This window comes from Natator depressus, chromosome 6, assembly GCF_965152275.1.
Source record: "Natator depressus isolate rNatDep1 chromosome 6, rNatDep2.hap1, whole genome shotgun sequence".
Lineage (NCBI taxonomy): Eukaryota > Metazoa > Chordata > Testudines > Cheloniidae > Natator > Natator depressus.
The window spans coordinates 75,601,898-75,618,732 of record NC_134239.1 but is presented as its reverse complement, the minus strand read 5'-3'; the positions used below and the strand labels follow the sequence as shown (position 1 = coordinate 75,618,732).

The following is a 16,835-nucleotide window of genomic DNA, read 5'->3' as shown; positions in this document are numbered from 1 at the left end:
TTTCCTATCTGTGTTGTGTGTGTAACAAAACGTAGTACAAAACAAATGCTGAAGTTAGCATTCTGAAAAGACTATATGACAGGGTTAAAGGAAAAAAATAGTATGTAACAACTTATCATGAAGTGCTTTAAATTTAAACAGCCCTGCAAAAACATGAAATAAGAAGGCCCCTGTTACAGGTTGTTCACTATTGACGTTTTTAAGCAACAAATGTAATATAACTGAACTTTACTGTGTGATAACTTTAAAACAGAAAAATGGCAGAGTGATAGGAAGATTGTTTTGTTTCATAACTGGACAAACTGCCTGCATATGCCTGGAGTATTTTTGTGGTCAGATGTTGTGTTGTATTCTCCTTTCTCTTAATATTAACACTGTTTTTATTCCAAATGTTGTACAACACAAATCATAGATATGTTTTTAAATGATATTTCTGGCTGTTTTAGCAAATAGAGTGCAAAACTACAGCTGTCTGTATCCTGCTTGTTTTCAGCTTTTAAATTTTCTTTAATGTTTTAAGTAGGTTTGGCTTACTTACCGATATTCATTCCTGCTACTATATTAATTTCTACGCCCAGTGACTTCTCCTGTAGAAGGTGGAGATAAATGGCTTTGACGCAGTATTCAAGGTAGGCCTAGCCTACACTCAGAAGTTTTGTAATAGAGCTATGCCAGCAAAATCTTCCTTGTGTAGATGCAGCTTATACAGGCAAAAAAAGTGCTTTTGCAAGTATAGCTTATACTGGTTAGGCAAGCAAAATAAAGCTATACTGGCAAAAGCATTTTCATACTGGAAAATGATGCCAACGCTAGGGCTCTTGCTTGTATAGAAATGTCACTAAAGAAAAATCTCACTCCTCAGTGACACTGCTATATTGGCAGAAGTTTCTAATGTAGACCTGGCCTTAGTTGAAACTGCTTGTTTGTACTGGGAAGAAATTAAACAAGGATTTGTTAACTGTATTTAAGAAGTCATTTTTCAAGTAAAATTCCAAAGATGTATATTGAATATCTTTTCTTTACAAATTTGTGATATTTTCAGAGAATTACATTTTTTTTTCCTCTTCATTTCTGGAAGGTGGTTTTGGAATGTGCGTTAAAGAAGGACCTCATTTACAACAAAGTTACCCCAACTTTTCACCACTGGAAGATTGATGACAAGAAGTTTGGCCTCACATTTCAGAGTCCTGCTGATGCACGAGCATTTGACAGAGGCATCCGTAGAGCTGTAGAAGATCTCTCTCAAGGTGTGTGTCTTGGTTTGGGGTTTTTTTTGTTTTGTTTCTTAAACGTATCCGTATTAACCCTGTGAAATGACACCATAAAAAGTATTTTGATGTAATGCTGTTAAGTACTTAAATATTTGCATTGTTCTACAATAGACTATGGTTGTAATGGTTAGACAGTTTAATAATACTTTGAATTTCTCTAGTACTTTCCATCTAAGGATCCTAATATTTTTGCTAATGAACTAATTCTCAAAACATGCCTGTGTAGTGAAGAAGCATTATCTCCATTTTACAAATGAGAAAACAGAGGCATAGAGAGGTTTAGTGACTTACCCAGATCATACCAGAGGCCTGCGATGTAACTGGTTTGACCATATCCATAAATTCCCAGTCCTATGCTTTTTTAACTAGAAGTCCATCATTCCCATTGGTTGATACTGTTTTGTATATATGAATGGATTCATGCTAGTATCTCTAGGGGCATGTCAAATTATATGTTCTTAACATGTGAACTATGTAGCTGAATGGTCAGACACCTTTAAGATTACTTTCTTTGCTGAGATGCTTAGTTCATAGTAATTTTTTTTAGCCGACACTGTCGAAGTAAGTGAATGCATGAATTTTATGTAGGATCTGTGGAGAAAATGTCTCATGTAAAATCTTAAGCACTGGTCTAATTGACACAAAGTCCCAGAGCTGTGCTTGTATCATAGAAACTGATGCATAAGAAAGACAGTAAAACAAAGACTGTTTTGAGGTAGAAACATAATAAATGGGGAGGAGGCAAAAAAATATTTGCCAGTGGAAAAGGGAGTGAGTGTACCTTTCAGACGTATAAAACGAAAATTCAAACAATGGAGAGTTTGATATTCTATGTAGATATCCTTCTGAGATTATTTTTTTTATGTGCACGAAGCAGTGCTAGTAAAAGGAAGAATGTGAATTGTTTTGTTCTATTAAAAAGACTTGTCATGAGTTGAGCTCTGAGAGAAAATGCAAGACTAATCAATGAACATTTGAGCGCACACACTCTTTTTTTCCCTTTAATGTTGATCCTTGTGTATTGTCTGTGTGCACTTATTGATGGTATTCCAAAGTAACTTTTTGAAGGAAATATTTTTGTCTTTAGATATGTGCACCATATTGCCTTTTTACCAATTCATTCAGCTTAAGGCATAATTCTGGGAGTTGCAAGATTCTAGTATGAGGGAGTAGCACAAAATATATTAATGCTTAAAATATTTAATCCAAAAAGGGTGCTTTCTTAATTCCCTTCTGACCTTAGTATCTATGAATTCTGATTCATGGTAGAGATTTCTGGGGCGGGGTGGGGGGGGGAGAAGCTTTTACAAGACAAGGAGAGGAAAGCAAATAAATAGGTGACTAGAAATATGCAGTGGTAAGAACACAGCAACGCAGAGCTGCAAGCTAGTTAGAAGACCATGCTGACAGGAGCACAGAAGTACTAGGAACCTGTATTACAGGCTCATCAGCATAAATGATAAAGCAGTTGATCTACTTATTTAAAGTATTTAGTTCAGTTTTTATATCCTAAGTGGTTATTGGCGGTTCAGATGGAATGATTGAAGGAAGTAAAACAAATGTTGTTTATTTTTGCCCTTTTCATTTTTCCACAGGTTGTCCACCATTGCACAGTGACACTGAAGTGGCTGAAGATGGCTTTCAAGTAAGTGTTTTAACTTTTATGCCAATTGCATAATTTAGAGCAAATGACAGTTGATTGACTTCTGTAATTTTATTTTGCTGCTTCTTCCTAGTACTTATAGTATTTTAAGTTTAATTAAAGTGAGTTTTCTAGATTCAGTATTTTGGAAAGTACCTTATAATCCAGCCTATCGCTTATCTTTGTAATACATATTAAACAAGGAGATGGTTTGACATTTTAAAAGTCCAATTTTTAAGTTTGTTGTCTGTTCCAGGGGAATGTGTGTCCTGTTGAAACAAAGTCTGATCCTCTGGTAACATTTAAAGAAAAGCAGAGGAGCCTGGATCTTTCAAAAATATACAGTTTTATTTGCTGACCAGAATATCATTGTGGTATTGTATACTCTGCTGGCACTGGGCATGATTAGGGTCATGTGGTTTTTGGTTTGGTTTGTTTTTTTGGAGGGTGTGCAACACAACCTAAAAGAGTCATAGAGTAAATGGAGGGAAGAGTCCAATCCAAACAGGTTAGTCATATTGGAAAACTTCAGATAATTTTAAATAAAGCTGGTGCCATAGTTAAAGCTGTCCCTAAACATCTTCTAAAGGTTTTATTGAGCCTAGCAACATTACAGGATTAATTTTTATTTGAACTGTTCTTGAGCAATTTCGGTAGACAACAATGAAATTAGAAGTTTAAAAACTTCCTTAAAATTTGCCACCAAAAAATTACGGCACTTTATTCAGAGACACCATTGAGTACTCTGAAATTGATATGTAGTAATAACTACCAAGTTGTTATATAATTAAAAACCCGTGTCACCTCTGAAAAGCATAGGTGCTTTTCTTCATTTATAAGTGTGCATGTAAGTCACACTATTTTATGCAGCAAATACAAAGAAAATCTTGGTTACTTTTTCGCCTTTTCAGATATCCCATTTAAATATTCTTTTTTTGTATATGCGGTTCTCCTTAAAGACTTCAGAGTCACTCAGACAACTGATGGTATTCTAAAGCAACTTTTTGAAGGAAAGATTTTTGTCTTTAGATGTTAAATTCTCATGCTGCACATTGCCTTTTTACCAATATACTGAGCTAGAATATAAAATGCACAAAATGACAAAGATAAGATTAGCAGACTACCTGTATAATTTGAGGTCCTGGTTAAGAAACAAACTATTAGTGAGGGGCTAATATAATTCCAGTGTATAGAAAGGATTGTAGTGCAAGTGGATAGGCAAGAGCAATCTAATTTTATCACACAATAAAATAGGGATTTAAAGATGGAAATTCCTTAAAGCAGTGGTGTCCAAACTTTTCTTGTCACACCCACCCCCCCTTACCAGTAATGGAATCTCTCTCTGCCCACGCTCTGGTCCGTTACAGCGGAGTTGGCTAACAGAGGAGCTTGGGGATAGAACTTGGAAGGAGCAGGAGCGGGCCTGAGGACAGAGAGGGAATGGGGACGGAGTGGAGCTGCAGCTGGGGACAGAGTGGAGCTGCAATTGAGGGTGGAGTGGAGCTGAGGGTGGAGCAGGGCTGTGTGGTGCTCCCTTCCTGCCCCCCCGGTCCCTGACACGTGTCTCCCCCCCCCCCCCCCCAACTGTTCCTCTGCGCCGCCCCCCACTCCTTCGAGGGGAAACACACTACAGTCTGGGGGCACTGTTATAAAGTATAGATAGAAGGAACAATAATCTTTATAATATTGTTAGGGAAAATCACTTTATAAAATTTTATATATTTTAACATAATTTAGACAAGTTTATAATAGAATTACTTGTATTATAGGGAGAGTGGAGAGTCAGTTGCCTTCCCAAAAGATGGTTGTTACCCCATTCATAGCAATTAGTTTGAGATTAGTGTACAAATAAAATTCATCTGAGTACAGTATCGCATACAGTCCAGAACACACAGTGTAAAGTGCCATCATGACTAGCAATCCCTATTGTAGTCATATTTCTGATCTGTCTCTTGGTGGCAAAACGAATAGCAAAAAAAACTTCTCCCATTCTATCTGCATGGCATAGTAAAGTAAGGGATATTTTGGTAATGAAGAAATTCACACAGCAGATGATACAGAAAAAGACGTGTTTATTGGGTAGCCCACTTACATTTTCAGACAAGGACTGTACATTGCTAGTGAAACCAAAACTTCTACAATCATGTGAATATTAGAGGGGGAAATTAAGGCTTATTAATTATTTGGAGCAACTACTCTAGCCACCAGGGATGACATTCTGGGAAGATGCATTAACTGGGCAGCTCAGGATTCCCTCAGTATGGAGGAATCCTAGGCTGGCATAGGCAGCACTACACCATCGTTTCCTACTTCCCTAGAGTAGAGAGTGCATTGGGGGCAGGAAGGGACATGATCAGAGCACACTTACAGCTTCACATGGGGTAGAGGAGGTCTGTGGTTCACTGTTGTTAAAGTGTGTGAAGTAGTGGTGGAGTTAGTTGCCATTTGTTGGGGAGGTTAAGGAAGTATGAAGTTGGTATCATAAAAATAATCTCCATTCTGGGTATTTCACCAGCAGTCCCTTTCAGAACTGTCAGGTTCCATGCAGTCTTGCATTTGGCGCCCTGTCTCACATTCCTGCACGTCATGTTTTGCTATGCTATGGGAAGGCTGCAAGCATTTATTTGTAGGTTCTGTTTTGGCCACTCTGTCTCTGAACAGGCAGCCAGACATCCCCTCTATTGCAGTTCCCCTTGCTGCATCCCAGCAAGAAAGGAGCACTTGAGGAGGAAGCACCACTACCACAGGGTGAGGGGCCCAATATTAGTTTCAGGCACCTGCGTGCTCTCCTTCTCCTTCCCACAGTCAGCTGCACCAATCTCGCCTACAATTTCCCTGACTTCCAGTACCATTATCCGTAGGAATTACAGCAGCACCCCACCCCGCTATGCTTCTAGATACCCTTGAGGACCCACCTACCCAAGACACAACTGCCAAGTTTTGTTCAGCTCCGTGTTCTACCACCACTGCTCAGAGCAGATTGGGTTGATCAGAAGTTTAAGTTTAATCTAATTTGCACATAACCATAAATAATTGGCACTAATGTCACACGTGGAGCGGAACAAAATGCATCAGCTCTGCCCTTTGAAATATGAGGAGTTCCTTGCTGAAGCTGCAGCACAAGGCAAATTCTGACTGAATTTTGAACTTTCTGTTTATCCATATGTGTTCTACGGACTGGAAGGGTTGGGGAATCTGTCACACGCTAAGATGTGCTAGGCTGATTATAGTTAAACCCAATTTCAACCAGATTCTGTACAGCAATGCTTCTGTAGGGCTTGGTGCTCTTTTTATGTTACTTCATTGCAGGATTAGCATAACAGCAGCACCACTAGATGATTTCATTGATTGTACCATGTAATTTTCTTACTCTTCAACCCTAACCCTCTAGACTACACCCCCCTTGTTTGAGAGCCTAACCTCTCTTCCATCAAGGCAAGTACTCCAGCTCTGGACTCTGGGAGGTATGCTAAATGAAAAGGTCTATAATCACTTCCTTGACAAAAGCTCCTGTGCTAAATATCTGGAGAGACAGAGCTCATCCAGTTTTATTGCGCTAAATCTTAAAAGGCTTCATCCCCATTCCACTGCTCTAGTCCAGACATATCTTCCAATTACTAGGTAGTACTTTCTTTTGATACATGCTTAAATTTTAATGACTCAGTATATGTACACAATAAGCCTTTAGTTTAAAAAAAAAAAAATTGGGAGGAGGGGGGAATAGAGGAGCAGGAGCGTGTTTAAAATATTGGCAGAGACATCTAAAAAATAAGCCCCAAATTGACCTAATCTGAACTGTTCTTTGCTCAGAGATGAAAATGCTAAAATATTTATTTTAATCTTTGAGGCATAATCCACTTGCTTTAAACCAAAATTTTGTTGTAATATGTCCAATACAGAGTTCATCCTCGCAATCTGTAGTTAAAATACAAGGTGACTTGTATTCAAATTGATAAAGATATTGCTACAAACGGTAGTGTCCTGAAATTCACATCACAGCACAGTAGCAACTATTTTTACCATAAACCAGAATTCTGTAGTTCATATTATTTTTTGTTTGTTGGGATGCTAGACAAATTCACTGAGATTTCAAAGATGTTTTTGCTGATATTTGTAGTAGGTTCTTAACTGTTAATCCACCTTTTTAACAAGGTTTTGCAGTCTTCTCAAATTATCTCGTACTACACAAATCCCACAAAAGGATTGTGTACATGTGCAGTAAGAATATCGTAATATTAAGCATGTAGTAAATATTGTAAAATGTGTAATACAATGTTTAGCATATAATACATTTTATTATAAAATAACTAGTTATTTAAACCTATCAAAACCCTAGAAATTCATAGTAAAAATCTACGTATCGTCTCTGGACTCGCTTTATACTACTACTAGTGTAGAGCTATTAAAAGATGATATATAACAACATTACACAGTTATAAAATCCCTCTAATGTGTGGGAGCTAAGTTTGGTGATAACTGAACTTCTTGCTTTATAACCTTTTTTTTTTTTTTTTTTTAAGGTCTGTAACTTTATGTTCAGATGGCTTTTTGGTTTAAATGAAAGAAATGTATGTTAGAGCATAAGCTCTGCTGCTACTGAAATCCATAGGAATATTATTAGTATAAAGAATGCAAGTTTGGCCACACACAATTTTAGTAAAGGCAAGGCAGAACACAGAATGTGAATAATTAAATATTTTAAAAAATGAAAATGAGTTCATACCTTCCAATACAAAAGCTAAAGGATACCTATCTAGAATTAATGAGGGAGAGAAGGTAAGTTGTGTAAATGAAGAACCCTGAAGAAACTTAAGAAAATTCCCAGCTGACAACCAAATCTAACGGGTTCTCTCTCAATTGAGATCATTTTCATTTGCCCTTCAGACTGTATAGCTTAATATTTACTTTTCAACTGGAAGTATTGAAATCGTAAACATACTTTAAAGAAAAAACCAGCACTTCAGTTTTTCCCAAACTGCTATTAAGTAAAAGAATGGTACAGCTATATTTATTGATTACAGTGAGACTAATACTACCATTTATTAAATCACTTGTGTGTTATATCTGAAGACTTTCACTGCCAGCACTCAGTGTGCATGTTTTTATTGTTTAGCACCATAAAATTCCAATTCACCACCATAAGTGGTTAGCTGACATTATTTATTTTTCAAAAACAGTTTTCTTACAGTAGTTCAACTTAACATTTTAAGTACAATTTATTAACTAGTTACTACATTAATTCCAAATGTAAATTTATATAAAAAGGTTAGTGCAGTCATAAAGGACGTGTGTGTGTGTGTCTGTGTGTGTATATGTATGTGTGTATATTTATATTTATAAAATCTCCACATACACACACACAAAGCAAACACATGTATAGAGACTCTAAAGGACAAATTTTTACCTGAGAGTACAGTGGGTGCACGCAGACCCATTTATTGCTCATGTGTGGGACGCTAAGCAATGAGGCATGTATTTATCGGATTTTCTTGTTTAAATATAGGACATGTGGGCTCTGCTGAAGTGCATGTTTTTGCATTCGGTGTACCTGCAGTTTTAAGTGGCTGGCCATAGTTGTTTTCCTCTACCAAATATAAACTTATAGATACAGGGGTGATTTTTTGATTTTTAAATGAAGTTAAGAATCATAAACCAAAAGTGAAGAACTAATCAAGATTTTTTCATCTGTTTTAATCTGATAGTGAAGTCTAAGCATACAGTATTGTTGGAATACTTGCATATTTCTTTCAAATTGATATGCTTATTTTAAATTTTGATTTTGAGACTTACAAGATACGTACATCAAATATGTTACAATGCCTGACAGATTTTGTTGTTCAGGTATATTGGAGCGATCGACAGGCCACCAACATTGTTTCACTACAGTTTTGATGTACTTTTAAGACAGGAAGTTCTTCCTTGAGTTTCCTGCTACAGGCAAAGACAGAGAAAAATTTAAACTTGATGGCTAAAAACAGAAATATTGTCATATTCTTTGACTCCAAGGAAGTGCTTGATTGTTGTTGTCAGGATTAAGTGCTTCAGGTTTTTAGCCAAAGCACTTAATCCTGCACAAGCAAAAAGGCTTGTGATTCACGCACATTATCTAAAATGATCTTACTGCAGCAGACAGGATGTAAGTTGGTCATGTTCCTTTTTGTAAAGATAATGTTTAATGAGTGTCCAGGTTTTTGTGTGAAAATGAAGTAAAGCAGCCATTTGTGTATGAAGTACACATTTTCATACTTCTGTTACATGGCTGAATATATGCAAATTTTGTAGATGTGTATGAAGTAAGTTTACACATGGCCTCTTACAAGTAACTGCAATCTAATTCAGCAGCGATACTATGATGTTTGTAATTTCATTTGTTTCATGTATTACAGGGTTAAGAAATTCCTACACAAATTATTTGCATATAGCATATTAATTAGGTGTAACTCAAAGCAGTAAATGTGACAGTCATCCGTATTCCTTATTTAAATTTAATATAGCAGTTCTGTGTGCGGGGTGGTGCATACTAAACGAGGAAGAGGAATTACTATTTTTTTCTGATTAACACAAATTATTAGCTGATTTAATCTCTCCCTATTTGCTTTTTCAAAGGTAGACCACCTCCTGTTATGGCTTATGAACTTGTATACCAAATTTGACACCAAAAAACATTAGTGTTCCATTGTGGTTAGGCAAAGCAGATTTAGGAGAAGGAATATATGTCATATGTCCTATTTATTTTTCCTTAAACTGTTTAAAAATATTAAAACTAATCCTGACAACAGTTCAGCACTTTCAGAATCTAGGCCAAAAAATACATGTGATTGATTGTAGTGAAGGCTTTACTGCCAAATCTGAAAATTGCTCCATCAGTCTAAGAAATAGCTAAAGCAGAAGGTGGTTACTTTAAATTTGAGATCTGTTTCACTTACTCAAATGAAAAAAAAAATTTACTTAAAACCTTCACCTGTTGGTTAGAATCAGGCAGCAAAATTTCAGGCCTCATGGATGCAAAATACAAGTAAGGGAAATGTGGTCTTTTATCCTTTCTTCTGTATAATCATTCAGAATACTGAAAGCAGAACATTTTTAACAGTGTTTTCAAAACAATGCTGAATTCTCTCCCAGGCAGAGAAGGGAAAAGCGAGGAGAGAAGCTTTGAAGAAGAGAGAAGCTTTTTGGTTTTCATTTTCTCTACAGCTGTCGTCTGGCTTTGAATTCCGCTGGAGAGCTACAGCTGGATTCATTTTATTGCTTTTCCCAGCATCCTTTTGCCTGTGAGCACAGAAATGTTTTAGTAGTCTTGGGGAAAAAAAAAGTTAGTATCTCGTAGCAACCATAGGACAGTAATTATTATACCAGCAGCTGGGAGCAAACCAGATTTCCGTTGTGCATTAAAAACTGGCGTAGATTACTTTACAGATGATACTGACTAACCTATGCTTGTGCTGAACTTTGCAGACTGTGGTAAAAGGATATTGAATGTGGGCGGAGTGTAATTGCTGTGGAAAATAGAAGAGGGGGATGTGCATGTGTGTTTGTGTAAAATATATTTAATGTAACAAATTTTGTTCTTAAGGAAAATTTTACATGCTTTGGTTCTTATTTAAAGAATTTTTTCAGTATAACTGGAGTTTGTTTCTAGGATTTCTTCAAGTTGTCAGTATTTCCATTATAAATGCTGTTTCTCATGTTCATAACTATGCCATAAAAATTCACATTGGACTAAAACTTGGCATATATATCCTCTGTCCAAAGTAAAGCTTTTTTCAAATTTAATAAAATTGCTTTGGATATTTCTGAATTATGAGTTCACTAAAAAAGTTTATTGGTTCATTTAACTATTTTGCTCCCATATAAAGTAAGCAGCTTTGTTTAAATAGTCATTTCTGATATTTTGAAAAGGAAAAAGCTGTGAAGATAATTAAAAGGACGCTGTCTGTGTCATTAGGCAAAATGTCAACCTTTCTACAGTTTACCTTCCTCAATTACCTTATGATTTTCCAAAACATTTTTCTCCTCATCTCCACCCTGCCCTGAATTGAGGAGAGTGGGTAAATAACGAAGTGGTCAGGTCACTAATACAGAAAGATCTGGATCGCTTGGTAAGCTAGGCTCAAGCAAATAGGGACAGATGATAGGAAGGAACGCAATACAAAACGTACTATAGCAACCCATGCTGCTGTTTGTATGTTGCTATTTTTTAGCACTTTAGCTCAAAGCTAGCCATGTGTACACTTTACCTGAGCAGGAAATTTTATACTTCCAGCTGCAATGTAGACTTACCCTAAGATGTGCCTCCAAACTATGCTAATGCATACACAAATGGATGCTTTGCATACTTCTGTTACATGGCTGAATATGTGCAAATTTTGTAGGTACAACTTAAGTGCCTTTGTTTGATAATTTAGCTCTCAAAATTTGCACAATAAATCCAATGTTTAGGTTTTTTTACCTTTTTTCTTTTTTGTGCCAGAGCATGGATCCATAGATTCCAAAGCTAGAAGGGACATTGTGATTATCTAGTCTGACCTCCTGTAAAACACAAGCCATAGAACTTCCCCACAATAATTCCTACAGCATATCTTTTAGAAAAACATTCAATCTTGATTTAAAAATGGTCATTGGAGAATCCAACATTACCCTTGGAAAATAGTTCTGAGAGTTAATTACTCACTATAAAACATTTATGCCTTATTTCCAGTCTGAATTTGTCTAGTTTTAACTTCCAGCCATTGAATCATGTTAGATCTTTCTCCTCTAGATTGAAGAGTCCCATTATTAAATATTCCCATATAGATACTTAAAGTGTAATCAAGTCAACCCTTAACCTTCTCTTTGTTAAGATAAATAGATTGAGCTCCTTGAATCTGTTATAAGGTATGTTTTCTAATCCTTTAATCGTTTGGCTGGCTCTTCTGTGAATGCTCTCCTATTTATAATTATCCTTCTTGAATTATGGACACCAGAACTAAACACAGTATGCCAGCACTGGTTGCACCAGTACCAAGTATAAAGGTAAAATAACCTTCCTACTCAAGATTCCCCCATTTATGCATCCAAAGATTGCATTAGCCCTTTAGTCCATACCATTGCATCGGGAGCTCATGTTCAGCTGGTTATCGATCTCCACCCAAAATCTTTTTCAGGGTCACTGCTTTCCAGAATAGAGTCCCGTATCCTATAGTATGGCCTACGTTCTTTGTTCCTAAATATGTATATTTACCTACATGTATACATTTACATTTGGTCAAATACATATTTGCTTGAGTCCAGCTTACCAAGCAATCCAGAGCTCTCTGTACTAGTGACCTGATCTCTTCATTATTTACCACTCTCCCAATTTTTGTGTCATCTGCAAACATTCAGTGTTGATTTTATGATTTCTTCCAGGTCTTTACTTAAAAATATTAAATAGCATAGGGCCAAGAACCGATCCCCATAGGACTCCACTAGAAACAAACCTGTGCAATAATGATTCCCCATTTTCAATCACATTTGAGACCTAGCAGTTAGCCAGCTTTTAATCCATTTCATGTGTTCCATGTTAATTTTATATCTTTCGAGTTCTTCTTCGAGTGTTTGTTCATATCCATTCCATTCCATTATAGGTGTGTGTGTGCTCACAACGTGCACTGGTGCCGGAAGTTTTTCCCTCAGTGGTATCTGTAGGGGACTGGCTCTGGTGCCCTCTGGAGTGGCACACGTATGCACCAGTATAAGGGATGCCACCGGCTCCCCCATCCCTCAGTTCCTTCTTACTGCCCGTGACTGTGCTGGCATGTCTCCTTGCTTCGTAAGATTTCCTGTCTGTACTGTGTCCAGTAGTGAATTTGTTGTATATAGTTGTTCAAAGTTGTATAGTTACTAGTTTCCTTAGTGTTAAGTTAGAAATAGTCAGATAGTCCTGTGCGGGACTCAGCCTAGGGACGGGGCATGCCCTGGTCCCCGGGCTTCAGACCTTGTGACAGCTGCAAAAAACCCTTGCCAATCAGTGATCCCCATGAAAGCTGCTTGAAGTGTTTAGGGGACACTCACATGAGTGACAAGTGTCACATTTGCAAGAGCTTCAGTCTGCGAACTAAAAAGGAGCTGGAGATTCGTCTCAGAGCACTCCTTATGGAGTCAGCCCTCGCACTGGCCTCAGAGCCGGCAAGATCGGACTCTGCTCCAAGCCGGCACCAACCTCTGACTGGTACCATTTCCCATCCCCTATACCAGCTAAAGAGCAAAGTATGGCCAGGAGGGGGCGTTCTCCTATGTCCCGTAAAGGGAAGGAGAGAGCTGGAGGAGAGCAGACCTGCATGGGGCAGCTCTTCCCCTCTGGATGGTGGCCAGGCTCTAACTCCCATTGAGCTGTCAAGACCTGCCCATCCCAGGAAGTGGCAGAGGCGCTCAGCACCTGGTGGTTCCATCCACTCAGGACATACTGTCCCTTCCGGTGCTGCCCACGCTGGCCGCTGAGGTTCCCCATTCAAGGGGTAAACCTGCCTTGAGACCCTTTCAGCGGTCTCCATTAGTGCGGCACTGCTCCTCACCACAGTGGGTGCCCCGTCAGCGTTTGCCTGAACAGCGCCACCAACCCCTGGATGCGGAGCTGGCCTGCCAGAGTCCCTGGCATCAGTCCCCAGATTCTAGGCACCGTTCCTTGGGCTCTAGGCATCGATCGCCAGCAGTCTGGCGCAGATGCACAGCACCAAAGCCCAGAGCACCAGTGCCAGGAGCGCCCAAGCCACTCTCACAGCACCATTCCAGAGGGTCGAGATGCCGGAGCCTGGTCGCCAGATCACCAGTACAATTCACCGTGAGCACATTGACAGTCTCTGACAGTCAGTCTTCTCGCTCCTGTTCCCAATCTACGAAGCGGCACCGCTCTCTAATTGTGAGGCATCGATCATCAGGTTACCATCACTGATCTGCCGAATGCTACCATTGGTCATTGGGGTCACAGCACCGAGAGCCATTGCCCCCCTACAGGTCCTCAGTGGATGTCCACAGCCAGAGCTGACGGGATCGGGGTAGGCAGGTAGCCTCGGTACCATCCCAGTCCCCCAGACAAGTCTCTCCCTCGGGCTCAGACAGCAAGGAGGAGACCCTGCTCGCAGGCCAATGCCAACCACAGGGGCATTGGCATTCCCCTCTGGGCTACCAGGGGCAGCATTGTACCAGGGCCAGTGGCTGGCCCCCTGGCAACTATGGAACACATGGGGGATTTCCCCACCCATCACAGGGGCATAGGTTGGTCTGCCCGCACCATGACTCGGTCGCAAAGTCAGAGCAGACTCCCCAGGGCTGGCCAGCCTCAGCCAAGCTCCCTTATCAGAAGCAGCGGAGTTGGCAGACCCACCTGTACCTGCCTCATCATCATCTTCGCCTGATGAGGCAATAGCAGGGCCCTCTCACTCGGTTCCTCAGGATGATGCAAGGGCCCACCAAGAGCTTTTGAAGAGGGTCGCCTCTAACCTGGGGCTGGAAGCCGAGGAACTGGTGGAGCCCTCAGACTCCCTGTTCAATGTGCTAAGTGCAGCAGCCACTTCCAAGGTGGCATTGCCGGTGCACAAGGAAGTGGTAAAAATTACTATGGCTTTGTGGCAGACACCCTCCTTCCTGCCCCCCATCTCCAAGCAGGCAGAAAGAAAAATCCCCACTACAGGGTATAAGTATCTTTATACCCACCCTGTCCCAAGCTCACTAGTTGTGTCAGCAGCCAATGAGCGCAATAGGCAGGACCAACCAGGATGGACACCTAAGAACAAGGCGGGAAAGAGGCTCGATCTTTTTTAGAAAATTTATTCTACGTCCAGCCTCTAGCTGAGAGTGGCCAACCATCAGGTCTGTCTTGGCCATTATGATTTAATATTTGGCAGTCCATGGCCAGATTTACAGATTTGCTGCCAGAGGAGTCCAGGAATAAATTTCTGGCTATCCTCGATGAGGGCAGAGCTGTGGCCAGGGAAGCCCTCCAAGCGGCTTCAGGTGCGGCAGATTCTTCGACCCAGACCATGGCTTTGGTAATTTCAATGAGGCGGACGTCCTGGTTGCAGTTGTTGGGCCTATTGATGGAGGTTCAGCAATCCATCCAGGTCCTCCCATTCAATGTCGTGGCACTGTTTTCGGAGCAGACAGACAGTAAATTACATGGCCTAAAAGACTCTAGGGCTACCTTGCTCTTCCTGGGCCTTTACATGCTGGGCCAGCGAGGAAGCAGTTTAAGCTGCAACAGCCCCACAGGTTTGGAAACCAACCTCAGTCAGAGCCCTTCCGCAAGGGCTATAAGCGCTGGCAAGGCCATCAGCCAGCACCCACAGCTCACTTGAGCTCCACTCATAACCAACCAGGTAACAAGCAAGCATTTTGAGCATACACCCAAGGACAACCTTCCAGCCTGTGTCCTGGATCCTGCTCCCCTGTTATTTTCTAACAGTTTGTCTCCCTTCTTCCTTGCCTGGGCCTCTATAACATCAGACCAGTGGGTCCTCAGCATAGTAGCAGGGGGATATACCCTACAGCTTATTTCTGTCCCCCCACATCTCTCTTCAGGGACCCTTCTCACAAGCATCTCGTTGCTTAGGAGGTGCAAGGCCTTCTGCGGGTGGAAGCCGTGGAGGAATTCCCTCTGTACCTTTTATCCCAAAAGCCAAGGGTGGTGGGGGAGGGGGGGCACAACCCATCCTCAATCTGCGGAGCCTCAAGTACCTCAAGAAGTTGAAGTTTCACATGGTGGTCTTGGCCTCTGTCAAGGCTAATTCCTCACTCTAGCACTTGGAGGGCAGAAAGTGGGAGCCCACAAGGATTCTAAAAATTAATACTGGCCATTCCGGTCTTGTATTAAACTCCCAAGGTTACAGCTTTTCTCTGACCTTGGATGGGTAGATGCTGCCACCACCCAAGTGCAAAACACCTTTGAGAACCCAGGAAGGCGCACTTGGGAGTTCCTTCCTGTGGGGTACCCTCGAGCCCTTTCACCCCCCCTTCCGGGGAAGAGCTGAGAAAGAAAAATAAAGGAAATTAGCTGTTGTGTGTAACAACATGTGCATAAACTTCTTAGGACCCAAAAATCCAATTCTGTTCTTAAAGGTAAATTTTATTTTAAAAAAAAAAAAAAATCTGAAAACTCAAGCTATTGCTAGATTTAAAAAAGAGAGGGAAAAAAAAGAGCAACTATAAGAATTAAACACCAAGAATAGCTTTCTTGAGGTCCAGCTTAAAGGTTACAAGCAAAACAAAAGCATCTGGGGTTAGCACAGAGGAGTCCACAAGCCATAAAGAAATAAAAAGAGAGAGAAACCTAATTGCATCTTCCTAGACATTTCCTGATCTACTTACATATCTGGGGTTTCACTTGAGTAGTTTGTAGGTATACCGATGATTTTTCATACCTGGCCCAAGCTTCTTACAGCATAGTTGCTGCCCTGTTCTCTCTCTCTGGAGAACAAAAAACAGAGACAGACAGACAGACAAAAGGGAGTCTTGTTTCAATTTTAAAAAGTTTTAGCCTTCCCATTGGCTCTTTTGGCCAGGTGTCCACTCACTTCCTTTTACCTGTGCATAGCAGTGAGACTTTTAACCCTTTACAGGTAAAGCAAGTAGAGAACAGCTACTAAGAGGGATTTTATCGCTAACTGGCTGGCTGGGTCCATAAAAGGTAGCTATCCCCCACCCCTTCATTTATCACAGCCTCCATCATTCCCTCCCTGGATCCAGGAGACTGGTACACCTCCCTCAATCTGAAAAACGCTTACTTTCACACATTGCTATTTCATGCATACAGACAGTTCCTATGTTTCGTAGTTGGGACCACCCACTACCAGTTTGCAGTGCTCCCTTTGGCCTAGCGGTGGTGCCAAGGGTGTTCACGAAATGCATGTCAGTGATGGCAGCCTACCTCAGACGTCAAGGTATCCAGATTTACCTGTACCTCGACAACT

The 16,835-nt window shown here is 40.3% G+C and overlaps 1 protein-coding gene across 1 annotated transcript in view; it reads left to right on the top strand.

Moving 5' to 3' along the window:
- SPRED1 (sprouty related EVH1 domain containing 1) overlaps positions 1 to 16,835 on the top strand; it is a 114,413-nt gene that overhangs the window by 80,296 nt on the left and 17,282 nt on the right. The window contains exons 3-4 of the mRNA XM_074955754.1: positions 1,079 to 1,247; positions 2,867 to 2,916. Coding sequence (XP_074811855.1) covers positions 1,079 to 1,247; positions 2,867 to 2,916 — 219 coding nt within the window. The remainder of the gene's footprint in view (positions 1 to 1,078; positions 1,248 to 2,866; positions 2,917 to 16,835) is intronic.